The sequence below is a fragment of the Andrena cerasifolii genome, chromosome 5, assembly GCF_050908995.1.
Source record: "Andrena cerasifolii isolate SP2316 chromosome 5, iyAndCera1_principal, whole genome shotgun sequence".
NCBI lineage: Eukaryota > Metazoa > Arthropoda > Insecta > Hymenoptera > Andrenidae > Andrena > Andrena cerasifolii.
The window spans coordinates 18,509,648-18,530,965 of NC_135122.1; the positions used below are offsets into that span (position 1 = coordinate 18,509,648).

The 21,318-nt window shown below is 40.6% G+C and overlaps 1 protein-coding gene across 2 annotated transcripts; it reads left to right on the forward strand.

The window, feature by feature from the left end:
- Window positions 1-830: 830 nt before the first annotated feature.
- Eif2d (eukaryotic translation initiation factor 2D) lies at window positions 831-20,971 on the forward strand. Of its 2 annotated transcripts, XM_076812883.1 has the most exons (10): window positions 831-907; window positions 17,685-17,862; window positions 17,970-18,357; window positions 18,440-18,721; window positions 18,792-19,115; window positions 19,194-19,336; window positions 19,736-19,816; window positions 19,895-20,099; window positions 20,198-20,366; window positions 20,622-20,971. In XM_076812883.1, the coding sequence occupies exons 2-10, from the start codon at window positions 17,807-17,809 to the stop codon at window positions 20,696-20,698; spliced, it is 1,725 nt and encodes a 574-aa protein (XP_076668998.1). In that variant the 5' UTR covers window positions 831-907; window positions 17,685-17,806; the 3' UTR covers window positions 20,699-20,971. The 2 variants fall into 2 exon arrangements, with proteins under 2 accessions (XP_076668998.1, XP_076668997.1); XM_076812882.1 differs by lacking the exon at window positions 831-907 and having other exon boundaries at window positions 17,668-17,862.
- Window positions 20,972-21,318: the final 347 nt, after the last annotated feature.

Consider the following 21,318-nt stretch of genomic DNA (forward strand, 5'->3'; position numbering starts at 1 on the left):
ACCGACGCCAGCGCCAAGCGAGTGACGCCGCGGCCAACCAGCGTCGACAACATATTTCCCGGTGACGCTGGTTGGCCGCGGCGTCTCACACACGCGTTACCACCGCTCCCTGTAGGTGTTTCCCCCTCCAATAGCTTCGGTGGCTCATCGTGGGCTCCTGCTACCATGAAGTAAGAGTAAGGAGACTCATCTCTATATCCTAGACAGAAAAAAAGTTGGTCACGAAAAATGTTCCGTTTATCACCAGGTTCGCCAAATGAAATAACTTGGACTTTGTCGTCGCCATCTTGAATATTCGTCTTGTTGCGTGACCATGCGAACGTAGTCACAGAAATGTATATAATCGATAGGTAAATCAGGAGCGAAATTTGAAAGCCGATGTTTGCGTATGATTGAGAAAGTAATATTAAGGATGCGCGATGCGGGTGGCATACGTGGGAAAGATCTAGGGCAGAGTTCGAAAACAGAAAGAGGACACCAATTAATAGACCCCCAAACGAATTGCGAGTTTCTTCTAAGTCACGTAATCTCTTGAGAAGGCCTTGTCCTTTGTTAGTCTTTAGGAGTGTCGATTGACTCCAGAAGTGTTGGCGACGCTATAGAAGTCATAAATTTCCTTCAAGGGTTGTTCTCTCGATCCTCGGAGCAGAGCCTACTTTCTCTTCCCACGTGGGCACCCCGTCCTGTAACGGAAAAGCGCGCTTCAAAAGTAAGGGAAGTCAGTAATTAATTCCTTCGCGAGCAAGTCGGCGTCAAAGCACAGTAATTGGGACATCTACCCTAGTTCGTCGATGCTTGAATCGTCGTGACAATACCTACGAATACGTCCAAATACGCCACCGTCAAGGAATGAAGACTTCTATATAATCTGAAAAGTCCTTACTGATAGTCACGGAGTTTAATAATATATATACTTAAGGGGGTAGACACGTCACGTGACCTGGCCGATTCGGCAGGTCGGTATTACAGCATTTTTTTCTGCACAGAAATGGTAATACCGATAGATCGACGATTACCCGGTGAACTCGAGAGGGAGCTGTTTGCTATTTCTGTATTCTATTCTGAATAAGGAAAGAAATCCTAAGCTGTTCCGTTATACTTATAAAAATTTAAACGGAAAGTCGGCTGGTACTGTAAACGTAGAAAATTCATTGTACATTTTAATTACTTGAGATGTGCTTATGCTACAATATTCTACGTTAGCAGTAAGGAATTCTAAGTGAAAAGGGAAAATAGATGAGGGAATGTCCCCAGAAAATGAAATTTGTTAGGTTGAAATCGCTGTCGTATTTATGTCATAGTAATTCAGGCAGTTAGAACAACAACAGATTAACCTACATTAAAAAAAAAATTCCTATTGTACATCGATGGCTTACAATTAGTGCACATATATTGTATGTCCACTTTTAGCGTTTTTGAGAAAAACAGGTTCAAACATTCAATGGTACTATATAATTACTTAAATACTTTTTGCATTATTGTAATATAGGTATCACTGAAAGTATGTAATTAGTAGTATAAGTTAGAATCTGCAAAATTATAATAATACCTCGACAATAATGCTTGGAAGTTGGACATGCTATTGTAACCAAGTACAGAGGAGGACATACTATACGGAATGATATTATATAAAAATGAATGAAAGGAATAATACTGGAAATAATCTCACTTCAATATTATATTTATTTTTAAAGTAACAGGAATAAAAAAGTAATTCGCGGTAGATATAGGAAGACTTTAAATTTTTTTTATTTATTGTCACATTTTTCCAAGACTATTTTCATCCAGTAACGTCTCCGGAGAGCAAATCAAAGAGCGAGAAGTGGCACAGATGTTTCGAGACAGTGACTGTTTAACGAAGAGACTCAGAACTTTGGAGCGCCTCTTATTTGCAACTTTAAGGCGAGGCCTTCGAAGCTGAAATTTAGTATACCTCTTTCCACTTCATGTTCTCCTGATACCTGGGCCAAGATCTGGCAAAAATTTTCAGAATGCACAAAATTGGGCTTTGTAACAGGAGAACATGATTTCGAAAGAGGTGGCACTAAGAAACGTCTTCGGAGAGAGAATCGAGGATGCCTTCGAAGCTGAAATTCAGAATACCTCTCTTCGCTTCATGTTCTCCTGATACCTGGGCTAAGATCTGGCAAAAATTTTCAGAATGCACAAAATTGGACTTTGTAACAGGAGAACATGATGTCGAAAGAGGTGGCACTGAGAAACGTCTTCGGAGAGAGAATCGAGGATGCCTTCGAAGCTGAAATTCAGAATACCTCTTTTCGCTTCATGTTCTCCTGATACCTGGGCCAAGATCTGGCAAAAATTTTCAGAATGCACAAAATTGGGCTTTGTAACAGGAGAACATGATGTCGAAAGAGATGGCAAAAATAGGAAATCAGGTTTTTGCCGAATTTCTCCTATACTAGGGGATGAAAAATTTTGAAAAAAATCAGACGCATTTCTGTTATCGGGGCACATATTAGAAAATTGTTTCAGATTTTTAAATTGAAAAACCAAGCTGTGAAAAATAAAAAACGCCAAAAAATGCGGAAAAATGCCGATTGTGTATCGAAGCAGGCTTGGCACTATAATTATATTTTTACTGTAAGTACGTATGATTGTTACTATTGTCCTGAATTTTTTTCAGATTTTTAAATTGAAAAACCAAGCTGTGAAAAATATAAAACGCCAAAAAATGCGGAAAAATGCCGATTGTGTATCGAAGCAGGCTTGGCGCTATAATTATATTTTTACTGTAAGTACGTATGATTGTTACTATTGTCCTGAATTTTTTTCAGATTTTTAAATTGAAAAACCAAGCTGTGAAAAATAAAAAACGCCAAAAAATGCGGAAAAATGCCGATTGTGTATCGAAGCAGGCTTGGCACTATAATTATATTTTTACTGTAAGTACGTATGATTGTTACTATTGTCCTGAATTTTTTTCAGATTTTTAAATTGGAAAACCAAGCTGTGAAAAATAAAAAACGCCAAAAAATGCTGAAAAATGCCGATTGTGTATCGAAGCAGGCTTGGCACTATAATTATATTTTTACTGTAAGTACGTATGATTGTTACTATTGTCCTAAATTTTTTCAGATTTTTAAATTGAAAACCAAGCTCTTAGCGCCTCTTATTTGCATCTTTAAGGCGAGGCCTTCGAAGCTGAAATTCAGAATACCTCTTTTCGCTTCATGTTCTCCTGATACCTGGGCCAAGATCTGGCAAAAATTTTCAGAATGCACAAAATTGGGCTTTGTAACAGGAGAACATGATGTCGAAAGAGGTGGCACTAAGAAACGTCTTCGGAGAGAAAATCGAAGATGCCTTCAAAGCTGAAATTCAGAATACCTCTCTTCGCTTCATGTTCTCCTGATACCTGGGCCAAGATCTGGCAAAAATTTTCAGTATGCACAAAATTGGACTTTGTAACAGGAGAACATGATGTCGAAAGAGGTGGCACTAAGAAACGTCTTCGGAGAGAGAATCGAGGATGCCTTCGAAGCTGAAATTCAGAATACCTCTCTTCGCTTCATGTTCTCCTGATACCTGGGCCAAGATCTGGCAAAAATTTTCAGAATGCACAAAATTGGGCTTTGTAACAGGAGAACATGATGTCGAAAGAGATGGCAAAAATAGGAAATCAGGTTTTTGCCGAATTTCTCCTATACTAGGGGATGAAAAATTTTGAAAAAAATCAGACGCATTTCTGTTATCGGGGCACATATTAGAAAATTGTTTCAGATTTTTAAATTGAAAAACCAAGCTGTGAAAAATAAAAAACGCCAAAAAATGCGGAAAAATGCCGATTGTGTATCGAAGCAGGCTTGGCACTATAATTATATTTTTACTGTAAGTACGTATGATTGTTACTATTGTCCTGAATTTTTTTCAGATTTTTAAATTGAAAAACCAAGCTGTGAAAAATATAAAACGCCAAAAAATGCGGAAAAATGCCGATTGTGTATCGAAGCAGGCTTGGCGCTATAATTATATTTTTACTGTAAGTACGTATGATTGTTACTATTGTCCTGAATTTTTTTCAGATTTTTAAATTGAAAAACCAAGCTGTGAAAAATAAAAAACGCCAAAAAATGCGGAAAAATGCCGATTGTGTATCGAAGCAGGCTTGGCACTATAATTATATTTTTACTGTAAGTACGTATGATTGTTACTATTGTCCTGAATTTTTTTTCAGATTTTTAAATTGGAAAACCAAGCTGTGAAAAATAAAAAACGCCAAAAAATGCGGAAAAATGCCGATTGTGTATCGAAGCAGGCTTGGCACTATAATTATATTTTTACTGTAAGTACGTATGATTGTTACTATTGTCCTGAATTTTTTTCAGATTTTTAAATTGAAAAACCAAGCTGTGAAAAATATAAAACGCCAAAAAATGCGGAAAAATGCCGATTGTGTATCGAAGCAGGCTTGGCGCTATAATTATATTTTTACTGTAAGTACGTATGATTGTTACTATTGTCCTGAATTTTTTTCAGATTTTTAAATTGAAAAACCAAGCTGTGAAAAATAAAAAACGCCAAAAAATGCGGAAAAATGCCGATAGTGTATCGAAGCAGGCTTGGCACTATAATTATATTTTTACTGTAAGTACGTATGATTGTTACTATTGTCCTGAATTTTTTTCAGATTTTTAAATTGGAAAACCAAGCTGTGAAAAATAAAAAACGCCAAAAAATGCTGAAAAATGCCGATTGTGTATCGAAGCAGGCTTGGCACTATAATTATATTTTTACTGTAAGTACGTATGATTGTTACTATTATCCTGAATTTTTTTCAGATTTTTAAATTGAAAAACCAAGCTGTGAAAAATATAAAACGCCAAAAAATGCTGAAAAATGCCGATTGTGTATCGAAGCAGGCTTGGCACTATAATTATATTTTTACTGTAAGTACGTATGATTGTTACTATTGTCCTGAACTTTTTTTCAGATTTTTAAATTGAAAAACCAAGCTGTGAAAAATAAAAAACGCCAAAAAATGCTGAAAAATGCCGATTGTGTATCGAAGCAAGCTTGGCACTATAATTATATTTTTACTGTAAGTACGTATGATTGTTACTATTATCCTGAATTTTTTTCAGATTTTTAAATTGAAAAACCAAGCTGTGAAAAATAAAAAACGCCAAAAAATGCGGAAAAATGCCGATTGTGTATCGAAGCAGGCTTGGCACTATAATTATATTTTTACTGTAAGTACGTATGATTGTTACTATTGTCCTGAATTTTTTTCAGATTTTTAAATTGGAAAACCAAGCTGTGAAAAATAAAAAACGCCAAAAAATGCTGAAAAATGCCGATTGTGTATCGAAGCAGGCTTGGCACTATAATTATATTTTTACTGTAAGTACGTATGATTGTTACTATTATCCTGAATTTTTTTCAGATTTTTAAATTGAAAAACCAAGCTGTGAAACATAAAAAACGCCAAAAAATGCTGAAAAATGCCGATTGTGTATCGAAGCAGGCTTGGCACTATAATTATATTTTTACTGTAAGTACGTATGATTGTTACTATTATCCTGAATTTTTTTCAGATTTTTAAATTGAAAAACCAAGCTGTGAAACATAAAAAACGCCAAAAAATGCGGAAAAATGCCGATTGTGTATCGAAGCAGGCTTGGCACTATAATTATATTTTTACTGTAAGTACGTATGATTGTTACTATTGTCCTGAATTTTTTTCAGATTTTTAAATTGAAAAACCAAGCTGTGAAAAATATAAAACGCCAAAAAATGCGGAAAAATGCCGATTGTGTATCGAAGCAGGCTTGGCGCTATAATTATATTTTTACTGGAAGTACGTATGATTGTTACTATTATCCTGAATTTTTTTCAGATTTTTAAATTGAAAAACCAAGCTGTGAAAAATATAAAACGCCAAAAAATGCTGAAAAATGCCGATTGTGTATCGAAGCAGGCTTGGCACTATAATTATATTTTTACTGTAAGTACGTATGATTGTTACTATTGTCCTGAACTTTTTTTCAGATTTTTAAATTGAAAAACCAAGCTGTGAAAAATAAAAAACGCCAAAAAATGCTGAAAAATGCCGATTGTGTATCGAAGCAAGCTTGGCACTATAATTATATTTTTACTGTAAGTACGTATGATTGTTACTATTATCCTGAATTTTTTTCAGATTTTTAAATTGAAAAACCAAGCTGTGAAAAATAAAAAACGCCAAAAAATGCGGAAAAATGCCGATTGTGTATCGAAGCAGGCTTGGCACTATAATTATATTTTTACTGTAAGTACGTATGATTGTTACTATTGTCCTGAATTTTTTTCAGATTTTTAAATTGGAAAACCAAGCTGTGAAAAATAAAAAACGCCAAAAAATGCTGAAAAATGCCGATTGTGTATCGAAGCAGGCTTGGCACTATAATTATATTTTTACTGTAAGTACGTATGATTGTTACTATTATCCTGAATTTTTTTCAGATTTTTAAATTGAAAAACCAAGCTGTGAAACATAAAAAACGCCAAAAAATGCTGAAAAATGCCGATTGTGTATCGAAGCAGGCTTGGCACTATAATTATATTTTTACTGTAAGTACGTATGATTGTTACTATTATCCTGAATTTTTTTCAGATTTTTAAATTGAAAAACCAAGCTGTGAAACATAAAAAACGCCAAAAAATGCGGAAAAATGCCGATTGTGTATCGAAGCAGGCTTGGCACTATAATTATATTTTTACTGTAAGTACGTATGATTGTTACTATTGTCCTGAATTTTTTTCAGATTTTTAAATTGAAAACCAAGCTCTTAGCGCCTCTTATTTGCATCTTTAAGGCGAGGCCTTCGAAGCTGAAATTCAGAATACCTCTTTTCGCTTCATGTTCTCCTGATACCTGGGCCAAGATCTGGCAAAAATTATCAGAATGCACAAGATTGGGCTTTGTAACAAGAGAACATGATGTCGAAAGAGGTGGCACTAAGAAACGTCTTCGGAGAGAGAATCGAGGATGCCTTCGAAGCTGAAATTCAGAATACCTCTCTTCGCTTCATGTTCTCCTGATACCTGGGCCAAGATCTGGCAAAAATTTTCAGAATGCACAAAATTGGACTTTGTAACAGGAGAACATGATGTCGAAAGAGGTGGCACTAAGAAACGTCTTCGGAGAGAGAATCGAGGATGCCTTCGAAGCTGAAATTCAGAATACCTCTCTTCGCTTCATGTTCTCCTGATACCTGGGCCAAGATCTGGCAAAAATTTTCAGAATGCACAAAATTGGACTTTGTAACAGGAGAACATGATGTCGAAAGAGGTGGCACTAAGAAACGTCTTCGGAGAGAGAATCGAAGATGCCTTCGAAGCTGAAATTCAGAATACCTCTCTTCGCTTCATGTTCTCCTGATACCTGGGCCAAGATCTGGCAAAAATTTTCAGAATGCACAAAATTGGACTTTGTAACAGGAGAACATGATGTCGAAAGAGGTGGCACTGAGAAACGTCTTCGGAGAGAGAATCGAGGATGCCTTCGAAGCTGATATTCAGAATACCTCTCTTCGCTTCATGTTCTCCTGATACCTGGGCCAAGATCTGGCAAAAATTTTCAGAATGCACAAAATTGGGCTTTGTAACAGGAGAACATGATGTCGAAAGAGGTGGCACTGAGAAACGTCTTCGGAGAGAGAATCGAGGATGCCTTCGAAGCTGAAATTCAGAATACCTCTCTTCGCTTCATGTTCTCCTGATACCTGGGCCAAGATCTGGCAAAAATTTTCAGAATGCACAAAATTGGACTTTGTAACAGGAGAACATGATGTCGAAAGAGGTGGCACTAAGAAACGTCTTCGGAGAGAGAATCGAAGATGCCTTCGAAGCTGAAATTCAGAATACCTCTCTTCGCTTCATGTTCTCCTGATAACTGGGCCAAGATCTGGCAAAAATTTTCAGAATGCACAAAATTGGACTTTGTAACAGGAGAACATGATGTCGAAAGAGGTGGCACTGAGAAACGTCTTCGGAGAGAGAATCGAGGATGCCTTCGAAGCTGATATTCAGAATACCTCTCTTCGCTTCATGTTCTCCTGATACCTGGGCCAAGATCTGGCAAAAATTTTCAGAATGCACAAAATTGGGCTTTGTAACAGGAGAACATGATGTCGAAAGAGGTGGCACTAAGAAACGTCTTCGGAGAGAGAATCGAGGATGCCTTCGAAGCTGAAATTCAGAATACCTCTCTTCGCTTCATGTTCTCCTGATACCTGGGCCAAGATCTGGCAAAAATTTTCAGAATGCACAAAATTGGACTTTGTAACAGGAGAACATGATGTCGAAAGAGGTGGCACTAAGAAACGTCTTCGGAGAGAGAATCGAAGATGCCTTCGAAGCTGAAATTCAGAATACCTCTCTTCGCTTCATGTTCTCCTGATACCTGGGCCAAGATCTGGCAAAAATTTTCAGAATGCACAAAATTGGACTTTGTAACAGGAGAACATGATGTCGAAAGAGGTGGCACTAAGAAACGTCTTCGGAGAGAGAATCGAGGATGCCTTCGAAGCTGAAATTCAGAATACCTCTCTTCGCTTCATGTTCTCCTGATACCTGGGCCAAGATCTGGCAAAAATTTTCAGAATGCACAAAATTGGACTTTGTAACAGGAGAACATGATGTCGAAAGAGGTGGCACTAAGAAACGTCTTCGGAGAGAGAATCGAAGATGCCTTCGAAGCTGAAATTCAGAATACCTCTCTTCGCTTCATGTTCTCCTGATACCTGGGCCAAGATCTGGCAAAAATTTTCAGAATGCACAAAATTGGACTTTGTAACAGGAGAACATGATGTCGAAAGAGGTGGCACTGAGAAACGTCTTCGGAGAGAGAATCGAGGATGCCTTCGAAGCTGATATTCAGAATACCTCTCTTCGCTTCATGTTCTCCTGATACCTGGGCCAAGATCTGGCAAAAATTTTCAGAATGCACAAAATTGGGCTTTGTAACAGGAGAACATGATGTCGAAAGAGGTGGCACTGAGAAACGTCTTCGGAGAGAGAATCGAGGATGCCTTCGAAGCTGAAATTCAGAATACCTCTCTTCGCTTCATGTTCTCCTGATACCTGGGCCAAGATCTGGCAAAAATTTTCAGAATGCACAAAATTGGACTTTGTAACAGGAGAACATGATGTCGAAAGAGGTGGCACTAAGAAACGTCTTCGGAGAGAGAATCGAAGATGCCTTCGAAGCTGAAATTCAGAATACCTCTCTTCGCTTCATGTTCTCCTGATAACTGGGCCAAGATCTGGCAAAAATTTTCAGAATGCACAAAATTGGACTTTGTAACAGGAGAACATGATGTCGAAAGAGGTGGCACTGAGAAACGTCTTCGGAGAGAGAATCGAGGATGCCTTCGAAGCTGATATTCAGAATACCTCTCTTCGCTTCATGTTCTCCTGATACCTGGGCCAAGATCTGGCAAAAATTTTCAGAATGCACAAAATTGGGCTTTGTAACAGGAGAACATGATGTCGAAAGAGGTGGCACTAAGAAACGTCTTCGGAGAGAGAATCGAGGATGCCTTCGAAGCTGAAATTCAGAATACCTCTCTTCGCTTCATGTTCTCCTGATACCTGGGCCAAGATCTGGCAAAAATTTTCAGAATGCACAAAATTGGACTTTGTAACAGGAGAACATGATGTCGAAAGAGGTGGCACTAAGAAACGTCTTCGGAGAGAGAATCGAAGATGCCTTCGAAGCTGAAATTCAGAATACCTCTCTTCGCTTCATGTTCTCCTGATACCTGGGCCAAGATCTGGCAAAAATTTTCAGAATGCACAAAATTGGGCTTTGTAACAGGAGAACATGATGTCGAAAGAGGTGGCACTAAGAAACGTCTTCGGAGAGAGAATCGAGGATGCCTTCGAAGCTGAAATTCAGAATACCTCTCTTCGCTTCATGTTCTCCTGATACCTGGGCCAAGATCTGGCAAAAATTTTCAGAATGCACAAAATTGGACTTTGTAACAGGAGAACATGATGTCGAAAGAGGTGGCACTAAGAAACGTCTTCGGAGAGAGAATCGAAGATGCCTTCGAAGCTGAAATTCAGAATACCTCTCTTCGCTTCATGTTCTCCTGATACCTGGGCCAAGATCTGGCAAAAATTTTCAGAATGCACAAAATTGGACTTTGTAACAGGAGAACATGATGTCGAAAGAGGTGGCACTGAGAAACGTCTTCGGAGAGAGAATCGAGGATGCCTTCGAAGCTGATATTCAGAATACCTCTCTTCGCTTCATGTTCTCCTGATACCTGGGCCAAGATCTGGCAAAAATTTTCAGAATGCACAAAATTGGGCTTTGTAACAGGAGAACATGATGTCGAAAGAGGTGGCACTAAGAAACGTCTTCGGAGAGAGAATCGAGGATGCCTTCGAAGCTGAAATTCAGAATACCTCTCTTCGCTTCATGTTCTCCTGATACCTGGGCCAAGATCTGGCAAAAATTTTCAGAATGCACAAAATTGGACTTTGTAACAGGAGAACATGATGTCGAAAGAGGTGGCACTGAGAAACGTCTTCGGAGAGAGAATCGAGGATGCCTTCGAAGCTGATATTCAGAATACCTCTCTTCGCTTCATGTTCTCCTGATACCTGGGCCAAGATCTGGCAAAAATTTTCAGAATGCACAAAATTGGACTTTGTAACAGGAGAACATGATGTCGAAAGAGGTGGCACTGAGAAACGTCTTCGGAGAGAGAATCGAGGATGCCTTCGAAGCTGATATTCAGAATACCTCTCTTCGCTTCATGTTCTCCTGATACCTGGGCCAAGATCTGGCAAAAATTTTCAGAATGCACAAAATTGGACTTTGTAACAGGAGAACATGATGTCGAAAGAGGTGGCACTAAGAAACGTCTTCGGAGAGAGAATCGAAGATGCCTTCGAAGCTGAAATTCAGAATACCTCTCTTCGCTTCATGTTCTCCTGATACCTGGGCCAAGATCTGGCAAAAATTTTCAGAATGCACAAAATTGGGCTTTGTAACAGGAGAACATGATGTCGAAAGAGGTGGCACTAAGAAACGTCTTCGGAGAGAGAATCGAGGATGCCTTCGAAGCTGAAATTCAGAATACCTCTCTTCGCTTCATGTTCTCCTGATACCTGGGCCAAGATCTGGCAAAAATTTTCAGAATGCACAAAATTGGACTTTGTAACAGGAGAACATGATGTCGAAAGAGGTGGCACTAAGAAACGTCTTCGGAGAGAGAATCGAAGATGCCTTCGAAGCTGAAATTCAGAATACCTCTCTTCGCTTCATGTTCTCCTGATACCTGGGCCAAGATCTGGCAAAAATTTTCAGAATGCACAAAATTGGACTTTGTAACAGGAGAACATGATGTCGAAAGAGGTGGCACTAAGAAACGTCTTCGGAGAGAGAATCGAAGATGCCTTCGAAGCTGAAATTCAGAATACCTCTCTTCGCTTCATGTTCTCCTGATACCTGGGCCAAGATCTGGCAAAAATTTTCAGAATGCACAAAATTGGACTTTGTAACAGGAGAACATGATGTCGAAAGAGGTGGCACTGAGAAACGTCTTCGGAGAGAGAATCGAGGATGCCTTCGAAGCTGATATTCAGAATACCTCTCTTCGCTTCATGTTCTCCTGATACCTGGGCCAAGATCTGGCAAAAATTTTCAGAATGCACAAAATTGGGCTTTGTAACAGGAGAACATGATGTCGAAAGAGGTGGCACTAAGAAACGTCTTCGGAGAGAGAATCGAGGATGCCTTCGAAGCTGAAATTCAGAATACCTCTCTTCGCTTCATGTTCTCCTGATACCTGGGCCAAGATCTGGCAAAAATTTTCAGAATGCACAAAATTGGACTTTGTAACAGGAGAACATGATGTCGAAAGAGGTGGCACTAAGAAACGTCTTCGGAGAGAGAATCGAAGATGCCTTCGAAGCTGAAATTCAGAATACCTCTCTTCGCTTCATGTTCTCCTGATACCTGGGCCAAGATCTGGCAAAAATTTTCAGAATGCACAAAATTGGACTTTGTAACAGGAGAACATGATGTCGAAAGAGGTGGCACTGAGAAACGTCTTCGGAGAGAGAATCGAGGATGCCTTCGAAGCTGATATTCAGAATACCTCTCTTCGCTTCATGTTCTCCTGATACCTGGGCCAAGATCTGGCAAAAATTTTCAGAATGCACAAAATTGGGCTTTGTAACAGGAGAACATGATGTCGAAAGAGGTGGCACTAAGAAACGTCTTCGGAGAGAGAATCGAGGATGCCTTCGAAGCTGAAATTCAGAATACCTCTCTTCGCTTCATGTTCTCCTGATACCTGGGCCAAGATCTGGCAAAAATTTTCAGAATGCACAAAATTGGACTTTGTAACAGGAGAACATGATGTCGAAAGAGGTGGCACTGAGAAACGTCTTCGGAGAGAGAATCGAGGATGCCTTCGAAGCTGATATTCAGAATACCTCTCTTCGCTTCATGTTCTCCTGATACCTGGGCCAAGATCTGGCAAAAATTTTCAGAATGCACAAAATTGGGCTTTGTAACAGGAGAACATGATGTCGAAAGAGGTGGCACTAAGAAACGTCTTCGGAGAGAGAATCGAGGATGCCTTCGAAGCTGAAATTCAGAATACCTCTCTTCGCTTCATGTTCTCCTGATACCTGGGCCAAGATCTGGCAAAAATTTTCAGAATGCACAAAATTGGACTTTGTAACAGGAGAACATGATGTCGAAAGAGGTGGCACTAAGAAACGTCTTCGGAGAGAGAATCGAAGATGCCTTCGAAGCTGAAATTCAGAATACCTCTCTTCGCTTCATGTTCTCCTGATACCTGGGCCAAGATCTGGCAAAAATTTTCAGAATGCACAAAATTGGACTTTGTAACAGGAGAACATGATGTCGAAAGAGGTGGCACTGAGAAACGTCTTCGGAGAGAGAATCGAGGATGCCTTCGAAGCTGATATTCAGAATACCTCTCTTCGCTTCATGTTCTCCTGATACCTGGGCCAAGATCTGGCAAAAATTTTCAGAATGCACAAAATTGGACTTTGTAACAGGAGAACATGATGTCGAAAGAGGTGGCACTAAGAAACGTCTTCGGAGAGAGAATCGAGGATGCCTTCGAAGCTGAAATTCAGAATACCTATCTTCGCTTCATGTTCTCCTGATACCTGGGCCAAGATCTGGCAAAAATTTTCAGAATGCACAAAATTGGGCTTTGTAACAGGAGAACATGATGTCGAAAGAGGTGGCACTAAGAAACGTCTTCGGAGAGAGAATCGAGGATGCCTTCGAAGCTGAAATTCAGAATACCTCTCTTCGCTTCATGTTCTCCTGATACCTGGGCCAAGATCTGGCAAAAATTTTCAGAATGCACAAAATTGGGCTTTGTAACAGGAGAACATGATGTCGAAAGAGGTGGCACTAAGAAACGTCTTCGGAGAGAGAATCGAGGATGCCTTCAAAGCTGAAATTCAGAATACCTCTCTTCGCTTCATGTTCTCCTGATACCTGGGCCAAGATCTGGCAAAAATTTTCAGAATGCACAAAATTGGACTTTGTAACAGGAGAACATGATGTCGAAAGAGGTGGCACTAAGAAACGTCTTCGGAGAGAGAATCGAAGATGCCTTCGAAGCTGAAATTCAGAATACCTCTCTTCGCTTCATGTTCTCCTGATACCTGGGCCAAGATCTGGCAAAAATTTTCAGAATGCACAAAATTGGACTTTGTAACAGGAGAACATGATGTCGAAAGAGGTGGCACTGAGAAACGTCTTCGGAGAGAGAATCGAGGATGCCTTCGAAGCTGATATTCAGAATACCTCTCTTCGCTTCATGTTCTCCTGATACCTGGGCCAAGATCTGGCAAAAATTTTCAGAATGCACAAAATTGGACTTTGTAACAGGAGAACATGATGTCGAAAGAGGTGGCACTAAGAAACGTCTTCGGAGAGAGAATCGAGGATGCCTTCGAAGCTGAAATTCAGAATACCTCTCTTCGCTTCATGTTCTCCTGATACCTGGGCCAAGATCTGGCAAAAATTTTCAGAATGCACAAAATTGGGCTTTGTAACAGGAGAACATGATGTCGAAAGAGGTGGCACTAAGAAACGTCTTCGGAGAGAGAATCGAGGATGCCTTCGAAGCTGAAATTCAGAATACCTCTCTTCGCTTCATGTTCTCCTGATACCTGGGCCAAGATCTGGCAAAAATTTTCAGAATGCACAAAATTGGACTTTGTAACAGGAGAACATGATGTCGAAAGAGGTGGCACTAAGAAACGTCTTCGGAGAGAGAATCGAAGATGCCTTCGAAGCTGAAATTCAGAATACCTCTCTTCGCTTCATGTTCTCCTGATACCTGGGCCAAGATCTGGCAAAAATTTTCAGAATGCACAAAATTGGACTTTGTAACAGGAGAACATGATGTCGAAAGAGGTGGCACTGAGAAACGTCTTCGGAGAGAGAATCGAGGATGCCTTCGAAGCTGATATTCAGAATACCTCTCTTCGCTTCATGTTCTCCTGATACCTGGGCCAAGATCTGGCAAAAATTTTCAGAATGCACAAAATTGGGCTTTGTAACAGGAGAACATGATGTCGAAAGAGGTGGCACTAAGAAACGTCTTCGGAGAGAGAATCGAGGATGCCTTCGAAGCTGAAATTCAGAATACCTCTCTTCGCTTCATGTTCTCCTGATACCTGGGCCAAGATCTGGCAAAAATTTTCAGAATGCACAAAATTGGACTTTGTAACAGGAGAACATGATGTCGAAGGAGGTGGCACTAAGAAACGTCTTCGGAGAGAGAATCGAAGATGCCTTCGAAGCTGAAATTCAGAATACCTCTCTTCGCTTCATGTTCTCCTGATACCTGGGCCAAGATCTGGCAAAAATTTTCAGAATGCACAAAATTGGACTTTGTAACAGGAGAACATGATGTCGAAAGAGGTGGCACTAAGAAACGTCTTCGGAGAGAGAATCGAGGATGCCTTCGAAGCTGAAATTCAGAATACCTCTCTTCGCTTCATGTTCTCCTGATACCTGGGCCAAGATCTGGCAAAAATTTTCAGAATGCACAAAATTGGGCTTTGTAACAGGAGAACATGATGTCGAAAGAGGTGGCACTAAGAAACGTCTTCGGAGAGAGAATCGAGGATGCCTTCGAAGCTGAAATTCAGAATACCTCTCTTCGCTTCATGTTCTCCTGATACCTGGGCCAAGATCTGGCAAAAATTTACAGAATGCACAAAATTGGACTTTGTAACAGGAGAACATGATGTCGAAAGAGGTGGCACTAAGAAACGTCTTCGGAGAGAGAATCGAAGATGCCTTCGAAGCTGAAATTCAGAATACCTCTCTTCGCTTCATGTTCTCCTGATACCTGGGCCAAGATCTGGCAAAAATTTTCAGAATGCACAAAATTGGACTTTGTAACAGGAGAACATGATGTCGAAAGAGGTGGCACTGAGAAACGTCTTCGGAGAGAGAATCGAGGATGCCTTCGAAGCTGATATTCAGAATACCTCTCTTCGCTTCATGTTCTCCTGATACCTGGGCCAAGATCTGGCAAAAATTTTCAGAATGCACAAAATTGGGCTTTGTAACAGGAGAACATGATGTCGAAAGAGGTGGCACTAAGAAACGTCTTCGGAGAGAGAATCGAGGATGCCTTCGAAGCTGAAATTCAGAATACCTCTCTTCGCTTCATGTTCTCCTGATACCTGGGCCAAGATCTGGCAAAAATTTTCAGAATGCACAAAATTGGACTTTGTAACAGGAGAACATGATGTCGAAAGAGGTGGCACTAAGAAACGTCTTCGGAGAGAGAATCGAAGATGCCTTCGAAGCTGAAATTCAGAATACCTCTCTTCGCTTCATGTTCTCCTGATACCTGGGCCAAGATCTGGCAAAAATTTTCAGAATGCACAAAATTGGACTTTGTAACAGGAGAACATGATGTCGAAAGAGGTGGCACTGAGAAACGTCTTCGGAGAGAGAATCGAGGATGCCTTCGAAGCTGATATTCAGAATACCTCTCTTCGCTTCATGTTCTCCTGATACCTGGGCCAAGATCTGGCAAAAATTTTCAGAATGCACAAAATTGGGCTTTGTAACAGGAGAACATGATGTCGAAAGAGGTGGCACTAAGAAACGTCTTCGGAGAGAGAATCGAGGATGCCTTCGAAGCTGAAATTCAGAATACCTCTCTTCGCTTCATGTTCTCCTGATACCTGGGCCAAGATCTGGCAAAAATTTTCAGAATGCACAAAATTGGACTTTGTAACAGGAGAACATGATGTCGAAGGAGGTGGCACTAAGAAACGTCTTCGGAGAGAGAATCGAAGATGCCTTCGAAGCTGAAATTCAGAATACCTCTCTTCGCTTCATGTTCTCCTGATACCTGGGCCAAGATCTGGCAAAAATTTTCAGAATGCACAAAATTGGACTTTGTAACAGGAGAACATGATGTCGAAAGAGGTGGCACTAAGAAACGTCTTCGGAGAGAGAATCGAGGATGCCTTCGAAGCTGAAATTCAGAATACCTCTCTTCGCTTCATGTTCTCCTGATACCTGGGCCAAGATCTGGCAAAAATTTTCAGAATGCACAAAATTGGGCTTTGTAACAGGAGAACATGATGTCGAAAGAGGTGGCACTAAGAAACGTCTTCGGAGAGAGAATCGAGGATGCCTTCGAAGCTGAAATTCAGAATACCTCTCTTCGCTTCATGTTCTCCTGATACCTGGGCCAAGATCTGGCAAAAATTTTCAGAATGCACAAAATTGGACTTTGTAACAGGAGAACATGATGTCGAAAGAGGTGGCACTAAGAAACGTCTTCGGAGAGAGAATCGAAGATGCCTTCGAAGCTGAAATTCAGAATACCTCTCTTCGCTTCATGTTCTCCTGATACCTGGGCCAAGATCTGGCAAAAATTTTCAGAATGCACAAAATTGGACTTTGTAACAGGAGAACATGATGTCGAAAGAGGTGGCACTAAGAAACGTCTTCGGAGAGAGAATCGAGGATGCCTTCGAAGCTGAAATTCAGAATACCTCTCTTCGCTTCATGTTCTCCTGATACCTGGGCCAAGATCTGGCAAAAATTTTCAGAATGCACAAAATTGGACTATGTAACAGGAGAACATGATGTCGAAAGAGGTGGCACTAAGAAACGTCTTCGGAGAGAGAATCGAGGATGCCTTCGAAGCTGAAATTCAGAATACCTCTCTTCGCTTCATGTTCTCCTGATACCTGGGCCAAAATCTGGCGAAAATTTTCAGAATGCACAAAATTGGGATTTGTAACAAGAGAACATGCCGTCGAAAGAGATGGCACAAAGTAACGTCTTCGGAGAGACAATCGAGGATGCCTTCGAAGCTGAAATTCAGAATACCTTTTTTCGCTTCATGTTCTCCTGATACCTGGAGTCAAGTTCAAGTAATTAAAATGTACAATGAATTTTCCACCTTTACAGTACCAGCCGACTTTCCGTTTAAATTTTTATAAGTGTAACGGAACAACTGAGAATTTCTTTCCTTATTCAGAATAGAATACAGAAATAGCAAACAGCTCCCTCTCGCGTTCACCGGGTAATCGTCGATCTATCGGTATTACCATTTGTGTGCAGAACAAAATGCTGTATTACCGACCTGCCGAATCGGCCAGGTCACGTGACGTGTCTACCCCCTTAAGTAGAAGATTGGTTAACTTGCATGTTCCGGCTGTCAGCTGATTCCTGAGATTGGCGTGACTTTACGTCGAGGATCGATTTCTCATCACGCAAATTTGTCTGAATATTTATAAGGGCAAGATGTTCATAAAACCGTTCAGAGTTAAGGCAAATAATCAACTGAGGGGAACAGAAAGGTTAGTGCGATCTAAGTACTCGTGGCATACGTAATATTACTCTGTACGCTACTTTATCCTTTGAATAATCTATTTTTCCCTTGCGTTTTACTCTTATCAACGATTAGGAAAAAGCTATGCCAAGAAATTTTAGCGGCGTATCCATTGCTGACAGAGGAGGAGGCGCAGCTGCTAATTCCCAAGAAGGAAGCAATAAGCGTTATGAAGGTTATAACGCATAATGGACAATTAGGCAAAGTGTACTGTGTCGCCAAAATACCTGTCTTCTTTCAAATTGATTCGCTGGACCTGGCAATATTGCCGACAATATATACACTGTGGCATCATCCGAATTTGTTGAGGATTTTTACAACGCGTCCTCCAGTTGTGTCAAAGTTATCAGGAGGCGCAAATTTGATGTTGCCCGGAGTGGTTGTCGCGGAACCCGTAACATTGTACTCTTTTGGCAAATTAAAGAAGGGCACTCCTGTTTCTATAAATACGGATGATAATAAGGTCCAATATGTTTTCTTCAGTTTTATATTACGATGTATCGCATTACAGTGCGAAGAAATATAAATATTCCTTTTATATATAGGCGTCAATCGCTGTCGGCATTACCGCTCTGTCTAGCGAGGACATGTACATGTCAGGCGGCCATGGGAAATGTGTAGAAATTTTACATGTAATGGGTGATACGCTGGGTCAATTAGGAAAGCCACCCATGAGACCAAACTTAGGACCACCAAGCATTTACGCAGACAGTAATAAATTAGAAAATCTAAGCAGAATTAATGAAATTACAGACAAACCAGTTGTCGAGGCAGCGAACGACTTGGAAATTTGCAGCGATTGCGTGCTAGAAACTGAATCCTGTGAGGTAATTGTACAATGAACACACGTGGTAGACAGCTGCTTCGGATTGGTCGCTAATGTCATTTCCTCTGTAGAAAAATGTGGAAGAAATTAAAACAGAAAATGTGATTGGCGATCGAGCGGCGGAGGATGCTATAGATCCCATAACAGAAATGGATAACTTATTAGAATACTGTTTCTTAAAAGCATGTAAATCATCCGTAAAGGTCACCGATTTACCAATGCTAGTATCCAATTTCTCCAAGAACCATTTAATAGCTGCATGTCCGCCTGACAGAAATATAGATATAAAAAAGTCTCGGTATAAAAAGCTGTCGGTCTTTCTATCAGAAATGAAAGCGAAAGGCGTTATCGATACCTCGGTTACGAAGGGTGTTGAAAGTTTATTGTCAGTTAAGGTACTATCTACTTTTTTCAACTATAACTAGAACTTGCTACTTACAGTGCGATTATTATTATTACATTCGTTGTTGCAGTTCGATCACCACCTTTTAAGAGAGTTGGTCATTTTAGAAGAGGCTGTGCGACCAGAGCCGGTCGCCTCGAACACGGCGGTGGTCTCGGAGTGTTACAAAGTGACCGCGGACGTCGTGCCAGTGCTGTCGAAATTTGGATACGAGTGAGTATGCGATGCCAAGCTCGGGGCGCACTGTTTTGAAGCCGTGGGGAGGATCCACCTGAAAGCTAAGCTAAGCTATGCTATACCAAGTTTGAAAAAATTAGCTTCAATCAGAGTTGGGCATTATTCGAATGAAAATTTATTATAAAGTTTAATAAAAATTTATTCGAATAACCCCCGAGTCTGGCTTCGATATGTACATCCTTATGGAACCGTTATAGCGCATAGGTTGGCTTCCCGGTGGGGATCCCCGGCTTCACCGCGAGACGATAATTGCAAAGAGAATGATTTTCTGTGCAGAGCAGAAGTCGACAACTGTTTTGTACGTCATGTACCATTTTGCTGTATTATGTAATAGGTATTACATATGTACATTTCACTCCCATACGATGATTGCAGAAAAGGAGACGTTATGAGAAGAGCAGAGATCAGAAAGTATTTCACTGAATACGTGAAGGCGGAGAATCTGCAGGACGGAAAGTGGGTAGCTTCTAATGAATTCCGTCTCGCCTGTTGCCTTGCAACACGATCGTTTAATGGCGCGCTCTGTTACCGCAGGATATTAAGGTTGAACCCGCGACTCGCGGGTATCATGAAAACCAAAGCGGTCCAGGAGACCGTGACGATGGAGGACGGGATAAATAAGTTCATCGGGCGTATGACGCACATGCACGAAGTCACGCTGGCGGGCAACAAACTATTGCACACGGGTAAACTGGAGCCCATCGATATGAGGGTGACCGTCCGATCCGGCGGTAAGAAGGTACAAAGTCCGATACAAATGTCTGAAGCCGCGAATAAGCATGCGGCGCGTCCGGTGAGTCCGAGGCCGTCGAGAATCTGAACACTTTTGAATTGAAGGTGACGCTAGTGAATAACTTGGAGACATTCGGCATAAACTCGAAAGAGTTCAGCAAGGAGTGCCAGAATATCGGCGCGAGCGCAACGATTACCGACGAACCTGGAAAGAAAACGCCCAGCGTCTTGGTTCAGGGAAATCAGATTTTATACGTGTACAAATTACTCACTGGTAAGTAGTAGACTCGTATATAATATTTATCAGGGGTCCCCTTTTCCGTGAAATATCATCTAATATCATTAATTGAGAAACGTCGAGACAATTTTAAAATTAATTCAATGCGGCTACTCACATGTGAGTTTTTGCTAATTCGCTACATGAAAAAAAAGTGATTTGTTTTTAATGTTGTCTCAAGCCCCCCTGTGTTTAAACATTTTCCAATTTCTTCCGCTCCCCTTTTTCTACATAGATTTCACCAATTTTCAGAAAAATACCAGATTAAGAAGATCTACATAAGGGGATTAGAATTCGCCCCGAAAAAGCAAGGGGTCCATAAAAAGTAACAGACATTTCCCATGAATTATTTGATGGCTGTTCTACCGACGGAGCAAGTGTACGCGATCTTGACTTCTCGAGGAGCTTGTACAGAATGAACTCGATCTCGAACGAAGCACATCTCTACGTAATTAAAGAATCATAGACGTTCTGCGAAAATACGTCTACTGTTAATTGTTCCATCGCGGTGATCGATTGTAAGCGAAGAATACAGGACAAAGGAGTACCTTTCACCGCTGTACTTTGGCACAGAAATAAACGGATTCTGTGTGAAGTAAAAACTAACCTTCGTTCATTTACCCTCTCCATCTACAAAAAAATAATAAGACATCACTAAGAGGCCAGGCGGAGGATAGAATCGGGGATCAAAGTTTGTTAATATAATTTATTGTATATCGAGGTTTCAACATGGAAAAGTACAAATATTGCAATATAGGGCCCGCGAGCTCTCCTCGGGTGGGAGGGAGGGAGGGAGGGTGGGAGGAGGTTGAATTTCACAGGAAGAAGAGACAACGCGCGTCAAACGATATATCGAGACGAATTTTCTTTTGTTCTGAACGGGAGATGAGATTGGCTGTGCTCCGAAACCGGGGGTATGAGGTATCATGGATATCAAACGTGCCTCCTC